The sequence below is a fragment of the Aricia agestis genome, chromosome Z (assembly GCF_905147365.1).
Source record: "Aricia agestis chromosome Z, ilAriAges1.1, whole genome shotgun sequence".
NCBI lineage: Eukaryota > Metazoa > Arthropoda > Insecta > Lepidoptera > Lycaenidae > Aricia > Aricia agestis.
Genome location: NC_056428.1, coordinates 16,140,633 through 16,168,384, shown reverse-complemented (window position 1 = coordinate 16,168,384; position 27,752 = coordinate 16,140,633). Strand labels below are relative to the sequence as shown.

Genomic DNA, 27,752 nt, shown 5'->3' with positions numbered 1-27,752 from the left:
AAAAGTTTTCAATGTTCCTGGGTCTTGGATGTGTATTAAAATAAAATTTCAAAAATCTTAAACATATTTTATGTACTAGCTGTTGCCCGCGACTTCGTCTGCGTGGACTTTAGTTTATAGCGCGCGGTGTCAACAAAATTTGTCAAATTTAAAAACTTTTTAAAACCCTGACAAGTGGTACCCCTCTTAGGGCCGCGCTACACCGGAATGGCAGCGCTGAAAGTGCTCGCCTCGCCGCTGCTATTCCGGTGTAGCGCGGCCCTTAATTAATCAAAATACCCAAAAACAGCTGTGCAGTGTGCACATAATCTATACTAATATTATAAATGCGAACGTATCTCTGTCTGTCTGTCTGTCTGTCTGTCAGTCTCGCTTTCACGCCAAACGCCAAAAGTATCTCTGTCTGTCTGTCTGTCTGTCTGTCTGTCTGTCTGTCTGTCAGTCTCGCTTTCACGCCAAACGCCAAAACTTCCGAACCGATTGTAATGAAATTTTGTATACAGATAGTCTAAAGCCTGAGAAAGGACATAGGCTACTTTTTTTACTGGAAAAAAGGGTTGTAAGGGGGTGAAAATGCGTAAATTTGTTCAAATTAAGTTAGTTCCAACAATTCATAATAGATGGCGCCGTGAGTCTTCTACATCGCGCTGACGCTTGCTCAAAAGTCTTTCTATAAGACGTGGTATCATTTTACATTTAAGTTTCGATTTTTTTCGATTGTTATATCTATTCTACGGTATTAAATAACTCAGTACTTTATCTGTGTGTGACGTAACCTTAAATCTATCAATGATAAATAGTTTATGGGTAAAGTTGTGTAATTGGAGGGCTAAATAAGCTTTAAAATTTGGCATAAAATATAAAGTTTAATATAAAAAAATGAAATACTTATTGTGTGCACACTGCACAGCTCTATTGATTTAAGGGGTACCAGGCTTTTTTTATAAAAGCTTTTGACACCAATTTTGTTGACATCGCGCGCTATAAACTGAAGTCCACGCGGACGAAGTCGCGGGCAACAGCTAGTTAGATATAATCGTGGCATATGTGTTCATTTACGGATAAAATATGTGGTTAGACATTCTTGCATAATATGATTATAAAAAATCATGCATTCACCTATCTGTGGGCTGTGAATATTATAATAGCATACTAGCGACCCGCCCCGGCGTCGCACGGGTATTAAATATATATATAGCCACTGAAAAAATGATTAAAATCGATAGCCTATGATACTTCACGTGGTCTACTTCTTATCTGTGCCAAATAACATGAAAATTGCTACAGTAGGTAGTTCGCGAGATAAGCCCTTTCAAATAATTTCCCCCGTTTTTTCCACATTATCCTATTAGTCTTAGCGTGATAAAATATAGCCTATAGCCTTTCTCGATAAATGGGCTATCTAACACTTAAATAATCATCAAAATCCGTTGCGTAGGCGTAGTTTTAATAAAGATTAAAGGGAACAAAGGGACATGAGAGAAAAAAGCGACTTTGTTTTATAAAATGTATAGATTACAGCCATCCAGTTATATTTAGCGTTTGTGAATAAGACGTTAGCGACTCGCGACTTAATGTGAAGACAGCCTTATCCACCAATAGGCGTCCAATTGGCTAAGCTAATGACCTTCCTACTGATGTTAATGCCTACAGCGACACATTTTGTTTCTTTGAATTCTTTAACGGCCTAGACATCCAATTGGCTGACTGACTACTACATACCTGGTCCACAATGAGCGTCCTGATGGCGTTGGTGCCCACGGCGACGCTGACGGTGTCCCACAGACCCTCCGGCGTGAAGATAGCGATGTCGCGCAGTTGGGTCACAGGTATCGGCCTAGACATCCAGCTGGCTGACTGACTGCAACATACCTGATCCACAATGAGCGTCCTGATGGCGTTAATGCCCATGGCGACGCTGACGGTGTCCCACAGACCCTCCGGCTTGAAGATGTCGATGTCGCGCAGTTGGGTCACAGGTATCGGCCTAGACATCCAGCTGGCTGACTGACTACAACATACCTGGTCCACAATGAGCGTCCTGATGGCGTTATTGCCCATGGCGACGCTGACGGTGACCCACAGACCCTCCGGCTTGAAGATGTCGATGTCGCGCAGTTGGGTCACAGGTATCGGCTTAGACATCCAGCTGGCTTACTGACTGCAACATACCTGATCCACAATGAGCGTCCTGATGGCGTTAATGCCCATGGCGACGCTGACGGTGTCCCACAGACCCTCCGGCTTGAAGATGTCGATGTCGCGCAGTTGGGTCACAGGTATCGGCCTAGACATCCAGCTGGCTGACTGACTACAATATACCTGGTCCACAATGAGCGTCCTGATGGCGTTATTGCCCATGGCGACGCTGACGGTGACCCACAGACCCTCCGGCTTGAAGATGTCGATGTCGCGCCGTTGGGTCACAGGTATCGGCTTAGACATCCAGCTGGCTTACTGACTGCAACATACCTGATCCACAATGAGCGTCTTGATGGCGTTAATGCCCATGGCGACGCTGACGGTGTCCCACAGACCCTCCGGCTTGAAGATGTCGATGTCGCGCAGTTGGGTGACAGGTATCGCACCTGTAATCAACATATAGGTGTTATAAATAGGAAAGTGTCTGTATGTAACATCTCCGCGTCTATAAATATTCCGACTTCTTCTTCTTCAAACTTCTATTAAACTTAATCCAGACTGGCACAAGCGCGCCCACATTGTTTATAGTTTAAAGTTCACTTTTGTTAAGTTTACAAGCAGATAAATCTGCTTTACTCACCCGTCCCACATGACACGACGACTTTTAAGTTCGTTTTTTTGGCCTCGTCTTGTCTGCCGGTCGCCTCCAGCGCCAGGCGCAGCTCGGCCAGCTCAGTCAACGCGTCCAACGTGGGGTTGTTGCCGATTAAACCGCCGTCCAGGAAACTGGCAATAAATAAATATTATCTCATATAACTGTTATTAAAAATGATCTTGAGTCTTGATAGACAGACATACGGAAGGACTTTCCTTTGGGACCACGCAACCCAAAAAAGAATTTAACCTACTTTCAAGTTAGAAGGGTAGACTCACACTAGCGCTGAAGGAGTGAAAGAGAGGGAACAACCAAAGAGAGACAAAGATATCACACTAACATAATATAGCTGCTATAAGATACCCGCAGCTACTCGGGCGGCGGCGGCGGATTGAGAGAGAGGGAGCTACAGACAGACAGAGACAGCACGCTCACCTGCCGCACGCCCTAAAGTACGAGGGCGCGGCGCCGGACGCGCGCGCCGCCTGCCACACCAGCTGCTGCTCGGGCGGTGGCGGCGTATTGAAAGAGACGGAGCTATCACCCGATCCCTCTGATCGCACTGGACCTAAAAAGACACATCCGTTATCGTATACTTAATAGATATCGTCGCCTTACAGTAAAGTGTTGTTCGGTTATGTCATACATGTGGGTGTGGCCCTGTATTTACGCCGAGTTGTGGTGTGATTGATGTGGCACTATCGCTGAGAATTTCACTTATAATATTAAAAATATTAACATCAACCATAATATTATATTCATGTAAAAAATTATATAGCGTATACATACGCACATGTACCATCGAGGAAGTTGATTCCTATGCAATTGACAGACCAACGTTATTTGGTCGAATATGTCAATTCAATGTTAATTGTGATCTGTCAGCTGGGTTTGACGTAACGCGACCAAACTACTTAGGTCCCCGATTAGCATAGGAATCAACTTCTCTGATAGTACATTCATGCGTGTACGTGTAAACTTACTTCCTGTGCCGTGGTACTCGTGTAGTATATCGAGCGCGGAGCGGTAGTTGCGGAATATGTGCAGGTCGACCGGCTTGCGATCCGCCAGCACGGCTAACACCATCAGCTTGGGGTCTTTGATGTCCGTCATCACGGTTTCAGCACCTGAAAGCAATGAGTTGAAATGAGACATAGACGCTACTGAAAGATACTGGGTTCCGGAAAAGGATACAGATTCACGATTTCCGGGCCCTAAACAAATTAAAAAAAAAACACAGATTCTTTATTGTGATAAATAATAATAAGTAATTTAAAAAGTTTTACAAAATTAAGTTCAGACCGCCAAATTAGGCACATCTTATGTATGCTATGAGGATTAGTATTTCGACGCAACACAGTGCCGAGCAATATCTAATTTTATCTTTAAAATGGTTCACATAAATAATCACTTACCCAAACAATCCTTCAAAATGGTCTCCAAAGGTTCAGACGGGAAGGGTCTTTTGCCGATGAATGCTCGTTCTTTCATCATAAAGTACAGGCGTTGACACTCCCTTAGAGTCTTGCCACTAGCTATCGCCAACGCTAGTATCCCGCCAGTACTGGTGCCAGCTATCCAGTCGAAGCAATGCACTATGGGCTTGCCTGCTGCCGCTTCGAGATTCAGCAGAATTTGGACTAGAATTAGACCCTTTATGCCACCACCATCCAGGCAGAGAAGGCTGAAATAAATGTTTTTTTTTTTTATTTATTTAGATATGTGCTACACAAGTTTGAGTTTCTGCATCCGACCCTTTACAGAGTTGTGTTGTTTATTGTTGAAGTAATTAGAGTTATTGTTTTTCAAGTAGAGACTTCGCATGTTTTTTCTGTTTTCACTTGTTTACTATAAAATTATATTTAATGGAATGTCAGTTTAATGGGAACAGTGTGCGGCAGCGCCCGCAGATTGGAAATGTCCGATGCGTCACAAATGACACGCATTTGTGCGTGCGTATTAGTTTGCGTACATCTCAAACATATCACCGTTATATAATGGTTAAACGTACTTACATGCATATTGAGTATTTAGACATGAATAATGAATATTATATATGGAATGCCCGGGACTTTTTGGCATAATTACGGGCACATACGGACATTTCTAATAAGTTGAGATGAGACACTCTCTAGTCTTTTCTGCTTACCGTCCAACCTTCTCGCTGGGCGTCATGTTGGCGGCTTTAGCCATGGCGGCGGCGTCCAGCATGTCGTCCACGAGCTGTCTGGCGGCGGGGGGCGGCGGCGGCGCGGGGGGCACGCCGTTGTACTCCCCGCGGTCCGCGCAACCCGCACGACAACCGGACACGCCCACACGACATCTGTGAATATATGATTAAAATAACGCATTAAGAAAAAAAGGTTTAAAAATGAAAAAGGCCTAAAGGCATTAAGCCCGCCTCTGTACCATTATGTGTGCAAAAAGTATAAAAAAAGGCACGCCGTTTATTATTACTGTTTTTTAATTTTAAATAATTACATATTGCATTGTCATTGGCTCATAGTGGCGCCGCGCGCCGGCGATTTAAGATGGCCGCCCTTTTTATCGATTTGATTTCGATTCAACAGAGGCCGTGTTCGTCGGCGTAATTTTTAGCGCATTCGCTGCAAAACCTAGTTACTGCGCATGTCCAAATCATGTCATGCCATGGCAACGACAACTGTTTACGACTTGACATTTAACCATTTAAATAATATTAATACCTCGATAACTTCCTCCACTAAATTTTCCAAGTGATCCATAACCATATTTTCTATTCTAAAATAATCAAACACTATTATAGTGTTAAATAAATTATTTTAGACAATTTAGGCTTATGTTTTTATGTTAGATTTTATTATTTTAATCATGTATAAACAATTAATACGTTGTTTACGACTTGACCAGCAACTTGTTATGGCGTTGCCATGACATCTTCTGGACATGCGCAATAAAAGGTTTGTCCAAAAATACGCCGACGAACACGGCCACTGTCAATCTCTATTGACATAAGTTCCGTTTCATGCATCTGACATTTTTCAAATGTTTTCTTGACAATAATTTTATACTTACTCCTATTTCACAGTTAATACTTATAATTTTATATTAATAAGTTAGCATTTAGCAACTTTTCATTTTTATTCATTTACAATTATATGAAACATTTGTTTTTGTAGATGGAATATAATTTATTACATTTTGTTTTTTTTTGTTTTCTAGTAAAAACATCCCGTAGCAAGGAATATGAAAACTGTCACCCATATCATCTTAAAACGCACAAACTATAGACATGATTTGCAAGCAGACTTGCATTTTGCGATTTAAAAAAAATGAATCATATTATGATTCATAATATTATGATTCTCCAAAGCGACCATTTTAGCCCCGCTTAATCCTATATTGTAAAATCTACGCACTATCTCAAAATAGAAACTATCACATTTTTGTTGTTTGAAAGCTGACATGACTGAGGCTATAAAACGTCAGTACGAAATCGATAATTGCGATTGCAATTCCTTTAGGAAGTGATTCGATATTTTTAAATTATCGATTAATTTTTTTAGGTAACTTCCCTACTATTACTTAAAATGCACAGGGTATAGTAATTCGTACTAATTTGACATTTGTCAGTTTGACAGTTTTGACAATTCATTTGCTGAATTGATTGAGAGGAATTGCTAAATGTTACCATTTTAGCCCCGCAGTTCGCTTCGCTTACCCTCATAAACTTAGGGAGCCACTGGCCACAGTTATGAGTCTAATAACATAACAATCACATAAAATATAAGTACACTTTATGAAATAAAAAAAATACCTTTTCGCTCCAACGCTGTGCAGTATGTACAGTATTTTATCATAACCACCGTTCGACATTTCGGCGGGCACCAAATGCCTTGCCGTGTTCCCAGCATTATTCTTAGCTTCTAGATCCGCGCCGAACACTATTAGCGCCTGTAGTATGTTGATATTCGTCTGCTTAGCCGCTAAATGTAGTGGAGTATTCCCTTCGTTGTCCCCAACTGAGATCTCCGCGCCTCGCGCCATAAGGGCTATAATGCAGTCCAGTCTGCCTCGAAGGACCATTATATGGAGAGCCGTCCTGCCGTCGAAATTCAGGGCGTTTATGGCGCAGTTTTTGTCGGCCAAGGCCTCGACCACTTCAGCGGAAACTGCCCAGTGTAGCGGTGTACCACCTCGTTTCATATCCTGTTGGAATAACTTCGGTTTGTTGTCCTGAACTACATCGCCGACTATACCTGTAAATAGCCCAAAAATTTACTTATTAACGACTAGCTGTTGCCCGCGACTTCGTCCGCGTGGACTTCAGTTTATAGCGCGCGATGTCAACAAAATTGGTGTCAAAAGCTTTTATAAAAAAACCCTGGTACCCCTTAAATCAATACAGCTGTGCAGTGTGCACACAATAAGTATTTCATTTTTTTATATTAAACTTTATATTTTATGCCAAATTTTAAAGCTTATTTAGCCCTCCAATTACACAACTTTACCCATAAACTATTTATCATTGATAGATTTAAGGTTACGTCACTGCACAGATAAAGTACTGAGTTATTTAATACCGTAGAATAGATATAACAATCGAAAAAAATCGAAACTTAAATGTAAGATGATACCACGTCTGATAGAAAGACTTTTGAGCAAGCGTCAGCGCGATGTAGAAGACGCACGGCGCCATCTATTATGAATTGTTGGAACTAACTTAATTTGAACAAATTTACGCATTTTCACCCCCTTACTACCCTTTTTTTCAGTAAAAAAGTAGCCTATGTCCTTTCTCAGGCTTTAGACTATCTGTATACAAAATTTCATTACAATCGGTTCGGAAGTTTTGGCGTTTGGCGTGAAAGCGAGACTGACAGACAGACAGAGATACTTTTGGCGTTTGGCGTGAAAGCGAGACTGACAGACAGACAGAGATACTTTCGCATTTATAATATAAGTATAGATTATGTGCACACTGCATAGCTGTTTTTGGGTATTTTGATTAATTAACGGCCGCGCTACACCGGAATGGAGCTGCCATGCGAGGCGAGCACTTTCAGCGCTGCCATTCCGGTGTAGCGCGGCCCTAAGAGGGGTACCACTTACCAGGGTTTTAAAAAGTTTTTAAATTTGACACAAATTTTGTTGACACCGCGCGCTATAAACTAAAGTCCACGCAGACGATGTCGCGGGCAACAGCTAGTTATGAATAAAAACAATATTATATAGTAAAGTAGGTATGATTAGTTCTGTTACAATAATAAAGTAAAAAATAAAACGCCATCTGTTTTCATATATTAGAATTAAAATGTTGATTGCATTGATATATTTTCTGGATGGAATATAGGCCAACACGGTACACTCGAACTCCTTTATTTTAGAGCGCCTTCTGTTGTCAACTTGTCACATATATTAGAAATGCAGTAGGAGTTCTATAAGATAAGATAGATTGATTATTATTATACCAAGTGATAATATTATTAAACATAATATTCTAACGTATTAAAAACTATAAACAAAAACATACTAACTAATAAGTATGATTAGTTCTATGTTACACTAAAGTAAAAAATAAAACGCCATCTGCTGAATCGTATTAGAACTAAAATGTTCATTCCATCGATATATTTCTGGATTTTTTATAATATTATACATAAAATATGTTTAAGATTTTTGAAATTTTATTTTAATACACATCCAAGACCCAGGAACATTGAAAACTTTTTGTTCCGCCTGCGGGACTCGAACCCAGGACCCCCGGGATGAGCGCTGGCCACGCACAATGCGAATTCATTTTCATCGATATTTTCATGGAAATACGAGGGCTGCTATTTATGTATCCGGAATTAAAAAAAGAAACAAACATATATCATTTAATATGGTTTTATTGCTTTTCAAAATATTCGCCGCGATGATCGACACACTTTTGCATACGCTGGAACCAATTTTCATAGCACTTTTTCCATTCTGATTGAGGTATCTCCAAAACGTGCATTTTGAACGCATCAACAGCCTCTTCGCGGCTCGAAAAACGTTGACCACGTAATTTGTTCTTCGCGTATGGAAATAAAAAGAAATCGTTAGGTGCCAAATCAGGGCTGTACGGCGGATGACCAGTCAATTCGATCTTTTGACCCTCCAAAAACTGAGTTGTTTCAGCTGAGGTGTGACAGCTAGCATTGTCGTGATGTAATATGATTCTGCGTTGTCGGTTGTCCTTTCTTATTTCTTCAAAGACTTCTGGTAAACAAATGGTCGTATACCATTCAGAATTAACCGTTTTACGATTCTCTAATGGCACTGTAGCCACATGTCCATTAATTCCAAAAAAACAGGCGACCATTTGCTTCAAAGTACTTTTTGCACGAGTAACTTTTGTTGGTTTCGGCTCATCTTGGAACACCCACACCGTTGACTGTTGTTTAGTTTCGGGGTCATATGCATAGATCCAAGATTCATCACCTGTGTAGATATTATAAACGGCTTTTGACGTACCACGGTTGTATTTTTTTATCATGTTTTTGCACCAATCGACACGAGCCCGTTTTTGATCGATTGTCAAGTTGTGCGGAATCCAACGCGAACATATTTTTTTTACAGCCAAATGTTCGTGTAATATCTTATGTATGCTCGTCATACTTATGCCTAAGGACGCCTCTATCTCGCGATATGTAACATGACGATCACGCATTATTAGTTCCCGCACAGCATCTATATTATGTGGGACAACAGCTGTTTTTGGGCGACCTTCTTTATTTTCATCCGTGAGCATAGACCGCCCACGATTAAACTCACTGTACCAGTGATAAACAGTGGTTTTTGATGGTGCTTCATCTCCAAAAGTTGCGGTGAGTTGAATAAAGCACTGTTGTTGATTTAACCCACGCCGAAAATCGTAGTAAATCATTGCACGAAAATGTTCACGCGTTAAATCCATGGCAAATGAAGACACGCAATTTTCAAAATGACGCCACAATGGAAAAATAATTGACAGTCACATGAAACAAAATGTATTCTTCAACCAAAGAGTTCTATTTTCAAATGTTGTAATTACTTTTTAAATATTGTTCTTGTAAGTGGCCAGTTCCGGATACATAAATAGCAGCCCTCGTAAGATATTTTCCCACATCAAAATGTAGCCTATGTCCTTTCTCAGACTCTAGAATAACTGTGTACAAAATTTCATTGCAATCGGTTCAGTAGTTTTGGCGTGAAAGCAAGACAGACGGACAGACAGACAGAGATACTTTCGCATTTATAATATTAGTATGGATTTAGTTGAGGGCTGACGCACAGTAAAAATAAAAATCTGCAGATTTTGGGTATCTTTTTGTTAATCCTACTAATATTATAAAGGCGAAAGTTTGTTTGAATGTATGGATGTGTGGATGTATGGATGTTTGTTACTCTTTCACGCAAAAACTACTGAACGGATTTTGATGAAACTTTACAATAATATAGCTTTTACATCAGAATAACACATAGGCTACAATTTTAACCGACTTTCAAAATGGGGGAGGTGTTATGTTCGTTTTCTTATATTCAACGATTACTCCGCCGTTTGTTAACCGATTTTCAAAATTTTTCTTTTGGTATATAGGGTATCATCTCAATTTGGTATTATATTCACAAAAGTTGTGATCTGATGAAGGATCCATAAATAATCGAAGGAACTCCTCAAAACTTATAGGGAAACATGTGGTGACTTCGGTTTCGTGAGAAGTATTCTAAGCATATGCTACCAACAAGTAAGATTTTGCACCGAGATATACCTGGTATACCGTGGTTCGGAAGGTGCTGAGAGAACTCCTGATTCTTTATAGATACAAGTTTGGGAGTTTCGGCGTTGTTTTAAGAAAAGAAAGCATATGCTACTATGCAAATTACATTCATCATCATCATCATCACTACCATATTATACCATTTCATAGTCTTTTAGATCGAGATTCGAGTTTGTCAAGCGATAATTAAAAAAAATCTATACCTACCTAATATTATATACCTGAAGAGTATGTTTGCTTGAACGCGTCAATCTCAGGAACTACAGGTCCGATTTAAAAACTTATCTCAGTGTTAGATAGATTTTTAGATATATTATTTTAGATAGATTATATTATCACGCTAAGACTAATACGACCGAAGAAACTCAGGAAAATGTGGGAAAAACGGGGGAAATATTTTTTATGGGAAAATATACGGTTTCTGTAAAATTCCTAATTTACGCGGGCGAAGCCTCGCGGGACATCTAGTACACTATAATGTTGGTGGCTAAGAATAATAAAAACTAGTTGGTGGTACATTTTTATATATATTTAATATATATATATATATATATATATATATATATATATATATATATATATATATATATATATATATATATATATATATATATATATATATATATATATATATATATATATATATATTTATTTTTGAACAAATATGTTTAACCTTAGTTTGACGAGCCAGCCATTATAAATAAATGTATATAAGATTGAAAGGAAAAGGGTTTGGGTAATATTGGCGTCATTTTCAAATCTCGCGGCCACTCACCAAACCAGCATATTATGAAAGAACATATCAAGGGGAGTAAACTTTATAACTTAACTTAACTTAACTTTAAGATAACCTGAGATTAGCACTTTCAAACACACAAAACTTCAGCTTCATAATATTAGTATACAAGGTATAACAAAACTAAGTGATAATACTTTAGTGTATGTACTGTGTATGAGTCCCGTGTATTAAGTTTACTGTAAAAGTAGTAGCGCTGAAAGAGAACATTTTTTTTTCGTTTTTGTGTGGGGAAACGCTTGACGCCAGGGCGCTTGCCCATGCAAATCGCAAAAAAGTTTCTTAGCAGATAGAAGCATAAAGGTCGTTGTTGACGGCGAATGCTCGGTAACTCAGTCTGTTGATGCTGGTGTTCCTCAGGGCTGTGTCGCCTACCTTATTCATACTGCATATCAATGACATGTTACGGCATTCATTGCTATGCGGATGATAGTACAGGTGATGCTGTATGTACCGGCTCCCCCAATATTTCTCGGCTAAATGTCATTGAGAGTTGAAACGAACATGTGTCTAAAATTGAGAATTCATTGGAGAAAGTCTCTGAATAGGGTAGACGTAACTTAGTCCAATTCAACCTCGCCAAGAAACAAGTCTGCGCGTTCACCGCTAAAAAGTCACCAATGGTCGTACATCCTCGTTTTGAGGGCACATTTTTAACCATCTCATCATCATCATCATCTGGGTTTCCCCATAAATTTTGAGGAGTTCCCTCGATTACTTATGGATCCTTCATCAGATCACCACTTTTGTGAATATAATACCAAATTGGGATGATACCCTACATACCAAAAGAAAAATTTTGAAAATCGGTAAACAAACGGCGGAGTAATCGTTGAACATAAGAAAACGAACATAACACCTTTTCCATTTTGAAAGTCGGTTAAAATTGTAGCCTATGTGTTATTCTGATGTATAAGCTATATTATTGTAAAGTTTCATTAAAATCCGTTCAGTAGTTTTTGCGTGAAAGAGTAACAAACATCCATACATCCACACATCCATACATCTATACCGAAGATACATCATGCCGAAGTTCCGCGGCAGAAGTTCGGCATAATCCGCGATCCGCGGTCCGCCTGCAATGTATTTTAAATTACTGACCATGCCGACAGACCATGCCGAAATTACGTCGCGTTATATTGTATGCGTTGACATTGATGACGTAATCATGCGGAACTTCCGCCGCGGAGCTTCGGCATGGTGTGTTTAGAGTTTAGACACTACGAGGTCTTGTATGTCATGTCAACGTGTCAGTCAAAGACAGTAGACTCGTAGTGTAAATATTAGTATAACTAGAATAAAACATGGCTCATATAACTTGACGAAAATAATGGTGCCTACACAATAGCTACATTTGCATAATTATTAGGACACCACATTACAAAGAACCGATCAATGAATTTATATGTACAACAGTAGATCGTAAACTCATTTTGGTATAATGACGTAAGCAATATAAATTAGTGCATTCAGTATTATTTTGCATCGGAGTCCCTATGTCTTATCGTAGATAAAAATATCATTATATTAATATTTTTAACCGACTTCCAATAAACGAGGAGGTTATATATTCGGCTGTGGATATTTTTTTTATTTTTTTTTTTGTATGTTCAACGATTGCTCCGCCGTTTGTGAACCGATTTTCAAAATTTTTGTTTTGTTATATTAGGTTTCACTCCAATTTGGTCCCATTTTCACAAAAGTGGTGACCTGATGATGGGAACCATGAGTAATCGAGGGAACTCTTCGAAATTTATATGGAAACATATGGTGATTTTTGTTTTATGAGAAGCATCCTAAGCATATGCTACCAAAACGCAAGATTTCGCAACGAGGTATACTATGGTTCCGAAGATACTAAGAGAACTCCGGATTCCTTATAGATACAAGTTTGGGGGTTTCAGCGCTGTTTTAAGAACTGAAAGCATATGCTACTATGCAAATTACATTCATCATCATCATCATCATCATCATTACCACGACAGGGTCACCAATGTCACCAAAATTGAACATAACAAATTCAACCTTAACTCCAGAGCGTAAGGCACCCATTTGACATTACTTCTGAGAAGTAAGCTGCATCGATAATACAAGTAACATTAATTAAATAATTAATGATACTTGTATCTCTCAATTAAATAATCATACACTTTCCTTGCACTTATTCCACTTTATTTTAAAAAATACACACCGGAGCCATAGTATATGAAGAGAGGAGAAAGTACAGTCCACCCTTTCTATTACTAGAAGGAGCTACACAGCCAAGCGAGAGAGAATAGGCGAAAATAAAATACGTATTTAGCGCGAAGCGGGCAAGGAGCAAATCAGCGATAGTCATGCGTCCTGCGTAAAAGCATCGATCAGACTACTGTGCGAGCGCACGGCCGGTGGGGCGAGGGCCGGCGCGGCCGCCCGGCCGAACCGGTTCAGCGCGCGCGCCACGGAATGTTACAGTTAGTGTGCGAATTTCTGTACACTGCAACATATGAGAAAGATTTCGGAACAGCGCCGACTCAAACTGCCTGCCACGATCTGTCACGATGTCAGCAGGACAACCAAACCTTGAGATCCATCCACTTACGAGGGCTCTCGCTACGGCTTCAGCCGTCATCTCTTCTATTGGTAGTGCCTCAGGCCAACGCGTGAAACGGTCGATTGCGGTGAGGCAATATCGGAAGCCCTGGGATGGAGGCAAAGGACCTATCAGGTCGATATGAACAAATTTGAAACGGGACGAAGGAAGGTGGAAGTTGCCAAGTGGAGCGCTGGTATGGCGAGTAATCTTGGACTTCTGTCATGCTAAGCATGCCCGTGTCCAGTTCCTACAGTCCCGTCTAACTCCAGGCCATACGTATCGCTCGGAAACCAGCTTAACAGTAGCACTGGCACCAGGGTGACTAAGACTATGCAGACTTTCGAACACCCTTTTGCGCAGCACCCTGGGTACATAAGGCCTCCTGACGCCCGTACTGACGTCGCAAAACAGTTCCGTCTTCGCACCTTGAAATTTGATTTTTTCGATGCGTAGCGACGTCGTGCCTTCCGCGAGTTGTTTCAGCTCTGGATCGGACAGTTGAGCAGCGGCCAGCTGTTCAAGATCAATCGGCTGGGCAATCTCCTCAACTCGCGAAAAAGTGTCAGCTACCACATTGTCTTTACCAGATATGTGGCGAATATCGGTGGTAAACTGCGCGATCAGATCCAAATGACGGAACTGTCTTGGCGAGCAGTTTCCCTTCCGATTGTGAAACGCGAAGGTCAGAGGCTTGTGATCGGTGTAGACTGTGAAGTCCCGGGCCTCGAGCATGTGCCTGAAATATTTAATGCTCTCGTAAATAGCAAGTAGTTCTCGATCGTAGGGCGAGTACTTCCGTTGAGAAGGACTTAACCCATGAGAGAAAAATGCCAGAGGCTCCCAGGACTCACCGTCACCACAAAATTACCACTAATGTTGATCGGGTGCGAACCCTTCACCGATCCTGTGAGCAGCTCGTTCAATGCAGCTTGTTGTTTAGCAGCGCCTGGGATGAACCTGCGATAAAAGTTCACCATTCCAAGAAACCTACGGAGTTCTCTTACCGTCTTCGGAATGGGGAAGTTTTTGATGGCTTCGACCTTCGTTGGCATGGGTTTTGTACCACTCTTAGAAATTTGGTAGCCCAAGAAAGTTACCTGCGAGACACCAAAAACGCACTTGGCCGTGTTGACGGCCATACCATACTGCCTTAGCCTCTCGAGCAGCTGCCGTAAATGGTCTTTGTGGGTCTCCTCGTCTCTGGAAAAGACCAAGAAGTCATCCAGGTAGGCATATGTAAAATCCAGACCCCGTAGCATCTCATCAACAAACCGCTGAAACGTCTGTCCGGCGTTACGAAGTCCAAATGTCATAAATGGAAATTCGTAAAGTCCGAACGGCGTCGTGATCGCGGTTTTCGCGATATCGTTGGGATGAACGGGGATCTGGTTATAAGCCTTAACCAGGTCGATGGTGGAGAAGACCGTACAGCCCGATAAACAATGAGCAAAGTCGTGAATGTGTTTTATGGGGTATCTGTCGGGAATAGTTCGGGCATTCAGCATGCGGTAGTCCCCACAAGGACGCCACCCATTGTCCTTCTTGGGCGCGAGGTGAAGGGGTGAAGCCCATGCTGATTCCGAAGGTCGACAGCTACCACTCTGCAACATCGACTCAAACTCAGACTTTGCTATCTTAAGTTTATCGGGTGCAAGCCTGCGTGGTGTGCAAGAAACCGGTGGCCCAGGTGTTGTGCGGATGTGGTGAATGGTGTTGTGGTGTGTTGTGCGATGTATCCCGGGTGGACGTGTAATTTCTGGGTATTGAGCAAGAATGTCATGATACACAGAGTTACCAGATACCACCTTCACGGAAGAAATGCTATCGTTACAAGACGCGAGTGAAGCCGCCGTAACAAGCGTAGTCTTACCGTCTATGAGACGTTGATTTCGGACATCTACTATTAGGTTGTAGTGTGATAAGAAATACACGCCTATTATAGCCCTCATGACATCGGCCACAATAAAATTCCAAGGGAAGTTACGACGTAGCCCTAAATTTAAAACAATGTGGTAAGTACCATAAGTGTTAATAACTGAACCGTTAGCGGCACACAATTCAAAATTTGTTTTGGCACGACATTCTTTTAAAAATTTACGGGGGAAAACACACAAATCGCTACCAGTGTCCACTAAAAATTGTAGCTTAGTCTGCTTATGCGTTACAAACAGGCGACCGGCACTTGGGCAGTCGTCGGCCGCCATTACCGACTGCCTGCCGCATTTCCCGAATAGTCACAGGGTTTCACGCACCTGTTTGCCTTCTCCGCGTACTTGAAGTGGAACCAGCACATCGGATGTCGTCTGTAGCTCGACTGCGACCGTCTCGTCGAAGATGAACGACCCGGACGTTTTGAAGAATGTCCGGTTCTAGAGTGAGACCGCGACATACGCTCAACTTTTTATGCTAGCGCTTCTACTTGCCGCGTCAACATCGCAATCTCACTAGATCCACTGGTGGCTGGTGAAACTACTGCTACCTGCACGCTGAGGGATACTGCATCCAGAACCTGGTCAGCAGGCTCGGCAACCTCGTCCAACTTCATCTTGGCCTGTGATGCGATTATCGGCTGCACGCTGCTGGGTAGACGGCTGGCCCAAAGGGTCCTGAGAAGGTCATCAGGTACTTCCGAACCAGCTAAGCCTCGTAACCGCCTAAGAAACTGCGATGGCTTCCGGTCCCCTAACTCTTCGTGGTGCAGCAACTGCTGGACCTGCTTCTCACGTGACGCAGACAACCTCTTGACGAGCTCCGATTTCAACAACTCGTACTTGTTAGGTAAAGCTGGCCCCCCGACGATGTCCTCCACTTCTATACACGATACTTCGTAGCGTCTGATGAAACTCCAGCCAGAGCAAATTGGCTCTCCAACGACGCAAACCACAGCTTCGGTTTTGAAGGGTAGAAAGGCGGTACCCGCACACCAACGCGATTTAACTGAAATGGCCTTTGTTCTCGTTATCACTACCCGACTGCGACATCGTGTTCTTCGGATGGTCACCAATGAAGAGAGGAGAAAGTACAGTCCACCCTCTCAATTACTAGAAGGAGCTACACAGCCAAGCGAGAGAGAATAGGCGAAAATAAAATACGTATTTAGCGCGAAGCGGGCAAGGAGCAAATCAGCGATAGTCATGCGTCCTGCGTAAAAGCATCGATCAGACTACTGTGCGAGCGCACGGCCGGTGGGGCGAGGGCCGGCGCGGCCGCCCGGCCGAACCGGTTCAGCGCGCGCGCCACGGAATGTTACAGTTATTGTGCGAATTTCTGTACACTGCAATATACATTACGAGTAATTGCCGACTTGCTTATTTGTTCGCTGCCCGTAATTATTTATTAACTTAGAATTCTACTTTACAATTCTTATTCTAGTTTATGTAAGTAGTTATTTAATGTATAATACTAGTTGTAAATAATCTATAATTTTGTTGTAACTAAGTTTAGGTTTAATAGTAGTTATAGAATACAATATAGATAAATGACTAGATGTTATCAGTCGTTAAATTAATAAAGTATAATTGTATAAAAAAGTGTAAATATAAAATCAACTTTTGTAAATATGTAAAAACTTTCTTTGTAAATATAACTGTAAATATAAAATATGTAAAATGTAAAACCTTATTTAAATGTAAATTTATGAACTATAAATTTTGACAAAATAAAATGAATTTTGTTACGATAGTATAAAAAGTGACTGAGGTCACTACATATACCTCGGTGCAAAATCTTGCGTTTTGGTAGCATATGCTTTGGATGCTTCTTATAAAACCAAAATCACCATATGTTTCCATATAAATTTCGAGGCCGGCCGTGCCGCCGGTACAAGCCGGCGGCATGTGTGGATACGCCATTAGGCCGGGCGCTTACCAAACCTACCTTAACCTATATCCGTACCATTATAGAGCAAAATTAGGCAAAAATTTGTGTTTTTTGTATAGGAGCCCCCCTTAATTTTTTATTTTATTTTAATATTATTATTAAATATTAAAGTAGACATTTATAACTAAGGACTTTGAGAAAAATTTAAGTACCTACCTGTTGCCATTATTGATATAGAGCAAAAAAGGCCAAAAAAATCACGTCTGTTGTATGGGAGCCCCCCTTAAATATTAATTTTATTTTGTTTTCAGTATTTGTAGTCACAGCGGCAACAGATATACATAATCTGTGAAAATTTCAACTCTCTAGCTATTACCATTCCTGAGTTACAGCCTGGAGACAGACAGACAGACATACAGACAGACGGATAGACGGAAAGACAACGAAGTCTTAGTAATAGGGTCCCGTTTTAACCCTTTGGGTACGTAAGTACGTATGTACGGGTTGTTGCCAACCGTACATAATTAATATGCTTACACTTTAAGATTCAGTAATGTCGCGGATCATATTCATTTGTATTACGATTTACGTAAAATAAAGTCAGTTATCATTTATCCATCAAAGGGAGCGGTTTTATTTTATCATTCCCAATCGTTCTCCCTTAATTATCATTTATCTTTATCATACATCTTTAATATAATATTGGTTGTAAGGCAGGCTGCAGCAGTAGCCCCTACACCTATATTTTTTTTTTGGTCCTTCGAAAATAAATTTTTATCAGGACTTTTATCATAATATTTCGGCGCGAGTGTGTGGACTTTATTTTGAGCTTTCTAATTATATTTTATCAAGACTTTTATGTATCAGTGACTTTTTGCAAAGCTCAAACTTTGGTGTACTGTACTGTATGTGAATTGGTGGAGTGTTTGTGTGGTGCTATCATCATTTCGCGGGCCGGGAGGTCTGCTCATCATCGCTGATCATCATCATCGTGACGTCGCAGCTCGCAGGTTTGCTGTTTCGTATCCCGAGCACAGCTGACTCAAGTAAGATTGTTCCTTTTTATGATATAATTTTATTTCTGATTTATCATGATGGAAAATATGTTTGAACGGCAAGTTGAAATTATCAAGGCGATTAATAGTATCAAAGTAAATTTCGGAAAGGATTCCGCGAGTAGAAAAACTCAGGAATATATTCAAAGAAGACTTAGCACTCTCGAGGAACTGTGGGTAGAATTTAAGCAGAATAACGAGCTTCTGTTAGGTAGTTCAGACAAAAATAATCCATATTTTACGGAAAATCATTTCGGGAAGATGGAAAGCATTTATCATACCCTAAAGCACACTTTGTCGACCTATCAGCCCAAAGAAGATAAATCTTCGACTGCTCCGCCTGAAAGAATTCAGGAATTATTATCAAAGCAGCGCACTAATTTCCGAGCATTGAGCCGCTTAATCAATAGCATCAATATTGAAGAAATCGCTGAGAAGTGGGAGATAGAAGAGGAGCTCCGAAATCTGAAAAGTCGTTGGAATGTTATTGACACGCAGCATTTAGAATTAGATGACTTTTTGCAAGGTTCTGATTTAGAATACGAAGAAGAATATAGCACCTACGAGAAGGAGTACAAGAATATCAAGCGGACGCTCCATAGAAAGTTATCATCTACGGCTCACACCCAGCAATCAACGCCGCAGCTGGAGATACCTATCTTCACCGGTAAATACTCTCAGTGGCCCACGTTCTTTGATTTATTCAGTGAAGCTATACATAATAATAGCTCGCTGACGAACGCCCAGAAAATGCAGCACCTAAAAGGGAAGTTAAGAGGAGAAGCCGAGCGATTGATCCAGCACCTGCATATATCATCTGAAAATTATTTAACAGCCTGGGATATTTTAGTTCATAGGTATGACAATAAGCAGCTTTTATTCACCAACCAAATTGAGACGCTGATAAATCAGCCGAGTCTTCAGAAGCAGTCGGCCTATGAAATTAAAAAATTACATGACACGTCCGTCGAGTGCATCCACGCCATTCACAACCTGGGGGTGGACACCAATACATGGGATCCCTTGCTTGTTCATCTTTTATCAAAAAAGCTAGACGTCGAAACGTTAAAAGATTACAAGGAAGCCAGAAAGGCGCCGCGAGAATTACCTGAGTTAGCAGAATTTATCACATTTTTAGAGTCGAAGTTTATTGCGTTGGAACCGATACATAAAAAAGAGCGGGATGTTTTTCCGCCTACAACATCGAAGCATGTAACCAACCCAAGGTCATCAACATCATCGTATCAACCTGCAAGGAATTTTAGTCGCGAAAAGTATCAGGGTAAAACTTATCATACTCGTTCTACGAAATGCCCATTATGTTATTTTAATCACGATTTATTTAAATGCAGGCGATTTATTAATATGACACCAGCGTTGAAGTTACAAACAATTGCGAAGCATCAAGTTTGTCGGAATTGTCTATACAAGCATTTTGATAATCCATGCATTTCTACAAAGCGTTGCAAGGAATGCCAGGGTGACCATAATTCTTTGTTGCATGAGGCTTTTGTAAATACTGGTAGTTCCAGTTCTAAATTAGTTTGCCCTGAAAGTAGCCAAAATGACATTAAGCATGTTACTAAGCAGCATAACGTTAATTTCGTCGCTGGAGAAAATGAAGAAATTTTGTTGACCACAGTTTTATTGAAGGTTCTATCAGCTGACGGCTCTCTTATCACTCTTCGAGCGCTTTTGGATCAGGGGTCTCAAATTTCTTTGATATCAGAAAATGCGGCACAGATGTTAGGACTCCGACGGCATAAATATCATGCATCAGTATCAGGAATAGGCTACGGATCAAAGCAGAGCAAAGGACTGCTGGAAATTGAATGTCACTCTATTTATGATGACTTTGGCTTTACGACACAAGCTATGATTATTTCACGTGTTGTAAATAATTTACCAAATATTTCGTTTACTAAAAAATCATGGTCACACTTGCAGCATATCAACTTAGCGGATCCGGATTATAATATTTCCCGTCCTATTGATTTATTATTAGATGCCAGCGTCTATTCTCAAATATTAATGAGTGGACTTATCAGAGGGCCACCTCAGGCTCCTATTGCGCAGCAGACCAGGCTAGGCTGGATTTTGTCTGGTAATGTTAGGACATTTAACTGCCACGTGATTATCAATAATGTATCAGATTTATCAAAGTATTGGGAGATGGAGGAGATCTCAGTCGAACAGTCATCATCACTATCAGCCGGAGAAGAGTTTTGTGAAGACTTATATGCTTCGACTACAAAACGTTTGGAAAACGGCATGTATGAAGTATGTCTTCCTATGAAACCAAATTTTGAGGAAAAACTTGGTTCATCACGTCCGAAAGCAGTTGCCCAATTTTATCAGTTGGAGCGCAAAATGGCTCAAAATCAAGTATTTTCGGACAGCTACAAGAATTTCATGAGGGAATATCAAGAACTAGGAGACATGGTTCCATATACCAAGTCTGGTGAGGGTCCATCATATTATTTTCCCCATCACGGCGTACTCAATTTAAACTCCACTTCTACAAAATTGCGGGTGGTCTTCAACGGTTCATCCAAGACATCATCAGGTCTGAGTTTAAATGACGTGATGGAGCAAGGCCCGAATTTACAAGCCGACCTGCAGGCTCTTATCATATCTTGGCGCCAATATAGATTTGCGATGACATCTGATGTGGAGAAGATGTTCAGAAGAATCCTGGTCCAAGAGGCTCATCAAAATCTTCAATCGGTAGTCTGGAGAAGCTCATGTGATGCACCTCTTCAAAATTATAGACTCACAACTGTGACGTACGGGACGAAGGCAGCACCGTTCCTGGCAATGAGAACGTTGAAGCAGCTGGCTATGGACGATGCTGCGAAGTACCCCTTGGGTGCAATCGCGTTGAAAGATAGATTTTATATGGATGACTATTTAGGAGGCTGTAATGATCTAGAAACGGCGAAGGAAGTGCAGAAGCAGTTGATAAGCATCTTACGCGGAGCTGGCATGAATCTACGCAAATGGTCAAGCAACGAGCCACAGCTTCTACAAGATTTATCATGCGACCAATTAAATAATCCGTACGAGTTTCGTTGCTCGGAATCCCGTAAAACGTTAGGCCTTAAGTGGAATCCATCATCAGATACGTTTACATATGATTATCAATTTGAATCGGAACCTAAATATCATACTAAACGGGAACTATTATTAGATATCTCTAAGTTATTTGACCCCATCGGTTGGATATCACCATTATCAATTAAGGCTAAGTTACTATTTCAAAAAGCATGGGTGACGGTGGAATCGTGGGATGAAAAGTTATCAAGTGATATCATTCAAGAGTGGACGGAATTACGAACAGATTTTAAAAATATCAAGAACTTAAAAATCCCACGATGCATCGGTAACCTTCAATGTACGTATCAAATACATGGTTTCAGCGACGCATCAGCAAAAGCGTACGCTTGCACCGTATATTGTGTTGCAACAAATTATAAAGGCGAGCGCACATCGCGGTTAATAACTGCTAAAACGAAATTAGCGCCTTTAAGCAAGAGCTTGTCGCTGCCTCGACTAGAATTATCAGGTGCACTACTTTTATCAAAGCTGATTCGGAAGGTGGAGAATACCCTGCCTAGCATGAATGTCAAAATATACGCATGGACGGATTCAATGATCGTGTTAGGGTGGATTCATGGCGATCAATCAAGATGGAAGCAATTTGTCGCAAACCGAGTTCAACAGATCAAGGAAATTGTACCATCGTCAAACTGGAACTATGTACCATCGGAAGGAAATCCGTCAGATTGTGCGACACGAGGAATATCAGTCAAGAAGTTGGCTGACCATCGTTTGTATTGGGAAGGCCCGGAATGGCTCACGTCCTTTGAACCTGACCAAATTCTTAGACCGTCATACGCAGAACCTGATATTGAAGTTAAAAAGGTTTCTTACAGTGTGAACACAGCCTTACATTGCAATAAGGTTGACTTTATATTGGAATTGTTAAGTAATCACAGTTCTATAACTTTTATTGCGAAAACCGTGGCATGGGTTTTACGTTTCATCACTCGAAGTCGGAAACCGTCCGACACTGCAAAAACATTGTCACTCCTGGAAATGAACAATGCTTATAATATTATCATAAAAACTATTCAAGCTATAGATTTTAGCGAGGATTTATCATTTATCAAGGCAAAAGGGCATGTTCATCAAAATAGCAAATTATCAAGTTTGAATCCTTTTATCGACAAAAATGGACTATTGAGAGTTGGCGGTCGTTTGAAGAACTCACATATAAACTGGACCGCGAAGCATCCTATCATACTAAGTAGCCATAGTAGATTTACTTCTCTTATCATTGATAAAGCACATATCACTACGTTACATGGTGGAGCCCGACTGACACTAGCTTATATCAGGAATAACTATTGGATTATTAGTGGAATATCTACAGTGAAGAGGGAATTGAGGCGATGTGTTAAGTGTCGTCGATTTAGTCAGTATAAATATCAACCAATTATGGCAGACTTACCGCAACCGAGAGTAGTTCCTTCTAGACCTTTCACTCATAGTGGCATCGACTTCACCGGGCATGTAGACCTAAAATTGAATAAAGGACGAGGCGTTCGAACCACCAAAGGCTACATTGCAGTTTTCATCTGCTTAGCAACGAAGGCAGTTCATCTAGAGTTAGTATCAGATTTAAGCACGCCATCATTTCTTGGTGCATTCCGGAGATTTTGTTCACGACGAGGGGTTCCATCCCACGTCTATAGTGACAACGGAACTAATTTTATAGGCGCCAACAAGCTTCTTAAAAAGGAGTATCAGGAGATTGCAGCTACCATCAATCAGGAATTTTTCGATAACATCACTGAGATGAAAGTAGAGTGGCATTTTAACGCTCCCTCTCACCCCCATGCTGGAGGTCTGTGGGAAGCGGCTGTAAAAAGCTTAAAGTTTCATATCAAGCGGGTCATCGGCGAGCAGAAACTCACGTACGAGGAGTTTACTACTGTTCTCCATCAAATAGAGGCTTGCCTCAACTCAAGGCCACTCTGCGCGCTCACTGAAAATCCAGAGGATCCTGTTTTAACTCCGGGACATTTTTTAATTGGCGGTCCCATCATCACCAGGCCTCAAACGGAACCTGAGTCTATGTGTTTATCAAAGAGATGGCAACTCGTTCAATCTATCAATAAGCAGTTTTGGAAGTGTTGGTCGTCTGATTATTTGCAGCAGCTACAGGTTAGATCTAAATGGAAGAAAGAAGGAAAGAATATCAAAATAGATGACATTGTATTAATTAAAGATGAAAACTTACCTCCTGGTAAATGGGCCATGGGCCGGGTGCTGGAACTTTACCCTGGAAGAGACGGACAGATCAGAGTTGTATCACTGAAAACAAAAAATAATATCATTAAGAGGCCAGTTATCAAATTAGTTCCATTACTGCCTGGAGAAGTAGAAGATCAAACACCAGCATCTATCAATCACGAGATGCCTGCTCCAGAATCAAATAACACGAGGTCTCGGCGTCCTCGACGTATTAACTTTAAAAACTTTTTTATGACTGTTTTCATGTTTATGTCATTCCTTTTATCACCGAGCTTGCAACAAGTTCAGAAGGATTTTATGATCACGCCTGTAAACACAAATCAAAGCATTTATTTTGATAAAATCGCGGACCTTCAACATATAAGAGACGAATGGACTCTTATTATTTTTTATAACATGTCTACATATTGGCAAAGCTTCGAAACCATTAAAAAATATGTTGAGCACATAAAGGAGAATGGGTCTTCTCAAGATTATCAATCTATTACCTTGCAACTGGAACACGAGCTTGATGAGATAGATCATTTTAATCAGCTGCTGAAAAATCAATTAAACAGAAGACAGAAGAGAGGGTTAATTAATGGAGTTGGTTACATTGCTAACTCCTTATTTGGTGTCCTAGATGAAAGGTTCGCCACTCAGTATCAGCAGGACATAGAGCATATTCAGCAAAATGAGAGTCATTTACAAACACTTTTACATAACCAAACTCTTGTCATAGAGGCCGAGTATAACATAGTGAAGAGGCACGAGGATGTCATGCAAAAGCAATTTTCTCTTATCGATAATCATATCAAGGATTTGGCTTCTGAAGTGTATCAAGTTAAGCAATATTCATCACGTTCCACTTATATCACTTTTTCGTCGTTAGTTGCTCATATCATCATTTCCAAAATTAGACGTATTCAGGATACTCTCATTGCCACTCTCACTGAAATTAATCAAGGTCATATCAGCACAAACTTTCTATCACCGGAGCAACTGCAAAATCAAATAAATATAATATCAGGTCGTTTGCAAAGGGAGCTCGTGCTACCGACGGACGGCTCAAATATCATTCAGCTTTATAAGCTACTGAGAGTTGCCGCGAGAGTCACAGACAAATATCTTATTGCTGAGGTAAAGATTCCTATACTAAACAACGAAATTTTTGAGCTCGACAAGATCATAAGTTTACCTAAGAAGAAAGATCAGAAGTACTATCAATTAACTACGAAATTTCCCTACATCGGGTTTAATATCAACAAGGATTCCCTTATCCTTTTATCAGAATCGGATCTTCAATCATGTCGGCATTTATCAAATGAGAAAGTTTTATGCTTTCTTAATAGCCCTGTTTATACTACGAAGATAAAACAATCAATTTGTGATGTCAACATCGTCGACGGCGATACTGACCTACCGCTATGCAAGTCGGAGCTATCGCGTTGCAAAGAGCGCTGGATAAAATTACACGCAGATAACGAATGGCTGTACATCTGTTGCGAACAATGCAGTGTCCGGCTGATTTGCCCAGCTGGGATTACGTCACAGGTACTGATAGGTAACGGAGTCATTCGCTTAGGTCCTATGTGCATTTTGAAGGGTGATGATTTTACAATTTATTCCCACAACTACTTTAGCAACCGATTAGATATCAATCAAAAGCTCGAAATACCCCAGTCCTCCGTCTTGAATAATATCATTAACACTTCCTCAATCGATATACCTAAGTTAGAAAACCATGAAGGTGAATTGGAAGTTTTAAAGACGCAGATATCAGAAATAAAGGAACAATCAGCTAATAGTATGGACTTTAGTGTGCACGATGTCCATCATTATGCTCTAGGATACATCATGGTCAGCTTGTTCATCATCATCGGCGGTGTCTTGGTGTTTCGCCGACTTCGATGGAGGCGCCAGCTGGCGGGCGGGGAGGCGTCCCGCGGCACGCGCGACACGGACGCCGCCCCTGCTGCCGCCCCAGCCCCTGCCGCTGGCGCGGGAGTCCAGCGCAGTGTTAGTGTTAGTGATGTGAATGTGCTAAATAAAAAGGCAATTAGTGAAGTGTTCTCGAGTGTCCCGAATGTTCGAAATGTATCTGGTGAAATCAGACAATCAGTGCTAAGCCTCGATAAAAGCACTTCCCCTATGTTTAGCATTTATCTTTATCATACATCTTTAATATAATATTGGTTGTAAGGCAGGCTGCAGCAGTAGCCCCTACAACGTAAGTTCAAAGAATAGTCGTAGTCTTAGCATTTCTTTGCAAATATTTAATTAATAAGAGTAAGTATTTCATTAATTATAATAATAATAATTAGTTACTTAACTATCAATCTATTTTATATTTTTTTTATTTATATTTTTATATAATCTATCAATAGGAATTTTAGGATAATTAGTATTGTAATAGGTCTTAAAATATATTTTTATGCAAACAACTTCAGTTTACGATTACGGTTAGTTGAAGACAAAAGATTTTATTGTGTAAGTTAAACGGCTATACCAAACATCTTCGCGTCATCGATAGCGCGATGCAGGTGCCCAACAGTGACGTCTCTTGTCGATTAGAGTGCATTAAAAAGTATATGAAACTGATCGTGCTAGCTATACCGCGATGTAGTCGACCAGCAGCGACATCTATTATTATCAAAAGGAAAAAATAGCAAAAAATCACGTTTGTTGTATATGTATACGTATGTATGTATATTTGATATTTCGGGGGGGCTCTCCCCCCCGAAATATCAAATTTATTTTGTTTTTAGTATTTATTGCTATAGCGGCAACAGAAATACATAATCGATGAAAATTTCAACTCTTTAGCTTCTACTGTTCTTGAGATACATCCTAGAGACAGATAGACAGACAGACAGACGGATAGACGGACAGCGGACATGCATCGAAGTCTCAGTAATAGGGTCCCGTTTTTACCCCTTGGGGACGGAAACTTAAAAATAAGGTGAAAGTTTATAATTTATATTATGATAGTCGGGTTACGACGGCCGTCGCTAGATGCATGAGTTGGTACGACTAATACTCGTATTATATATTCTGTGGCATGTGATACATCCAAGATAGACAGACAGACGGATAGCGGACAGACAATGAAATCTAGTAATAGGGTTCCGTTTTTACCCTCTGGGTACGGAAACCTAAACGAAATACACCAAAAAAAAATGGCCAAGTGCGAGTCGGACTTGCGCACGAAGGGTTCCGTACTGTAGTCAGTTATAGAGCGAAAGTAGCACTGCACGGCTGTTTTGGGTATTGTAATTTAAGGGGTGCCAGGGTTTTAAAAAGCTTTTGACACCAATTTTGTTGACACCACGCGCTATAAACTGAAGTCCACGCGGACGAAGTCGCGGGCAAGAGCTAGTGTAGTTTATATACGTTTTAGGATAAGTACGTTTATTTTAATACGGGAACTAATTTTTTGAGCAGTTATTTAAATATTTGAGATGTTATTATAATCAGTTTAAAAAAATATTGAGCAGTTATTTAATTTTATGGCGGTTGATTAATTATTGCGACTGTAAAACATGGACAGTAATAAAAAAATAATTGAGCAGTCCAATAACTGAATGAGAGATAAAAATGATGGAATGAGCGGTTCCATAACGACTTACGGCCGTTCCCAATATTT

At 40.6% G+C, this 27,752-nt stretch overlaps 1 protein-coding gene across 1 annotated transcript in view; it reads right to left on the bottom strand.

The window, feature by feature from the left end:
- The window catches only part of LOC121739339 (85/88 kDa calcium-independent phospholipase A2), a 49,636-nt gene that overhangs the window by 10,274 nt on the left and 11,610 nt on the right, over positions 1-27,752 (bottom strand). Inside the window, exons 7-13 of the mRNA XM_042131737.1 lie at positions 6,594-7,035; positions 4,947-5,120; positions 4,213-4,481; positions 3,781-3,924; positions 3,233-3,365; positions 2,783-2,928; positions 2,473-2,588 (exon numbers count right to left, since the gene is read on the bottom strand). Of these exons, the coding sequence (XP_041987671.1) occupies positions 2,473-2,588; positions 2,783-2,928; positions 3,233-3,365; positions 3,781-3,924; positions 4,213-4,481; positions 4,947-5,120; positions 6,594-7,035 (1,424 nt within the window). The remainder of the gene's footprint in view (positions 1-2,472; positions 2,589-2,782; positions 2,929-3,232; positions 3,366-3,780; positions 3,925-4,212; positions 4,482-4,946; positions 5,121-6,593; positions 7,036-27,752) is intronic.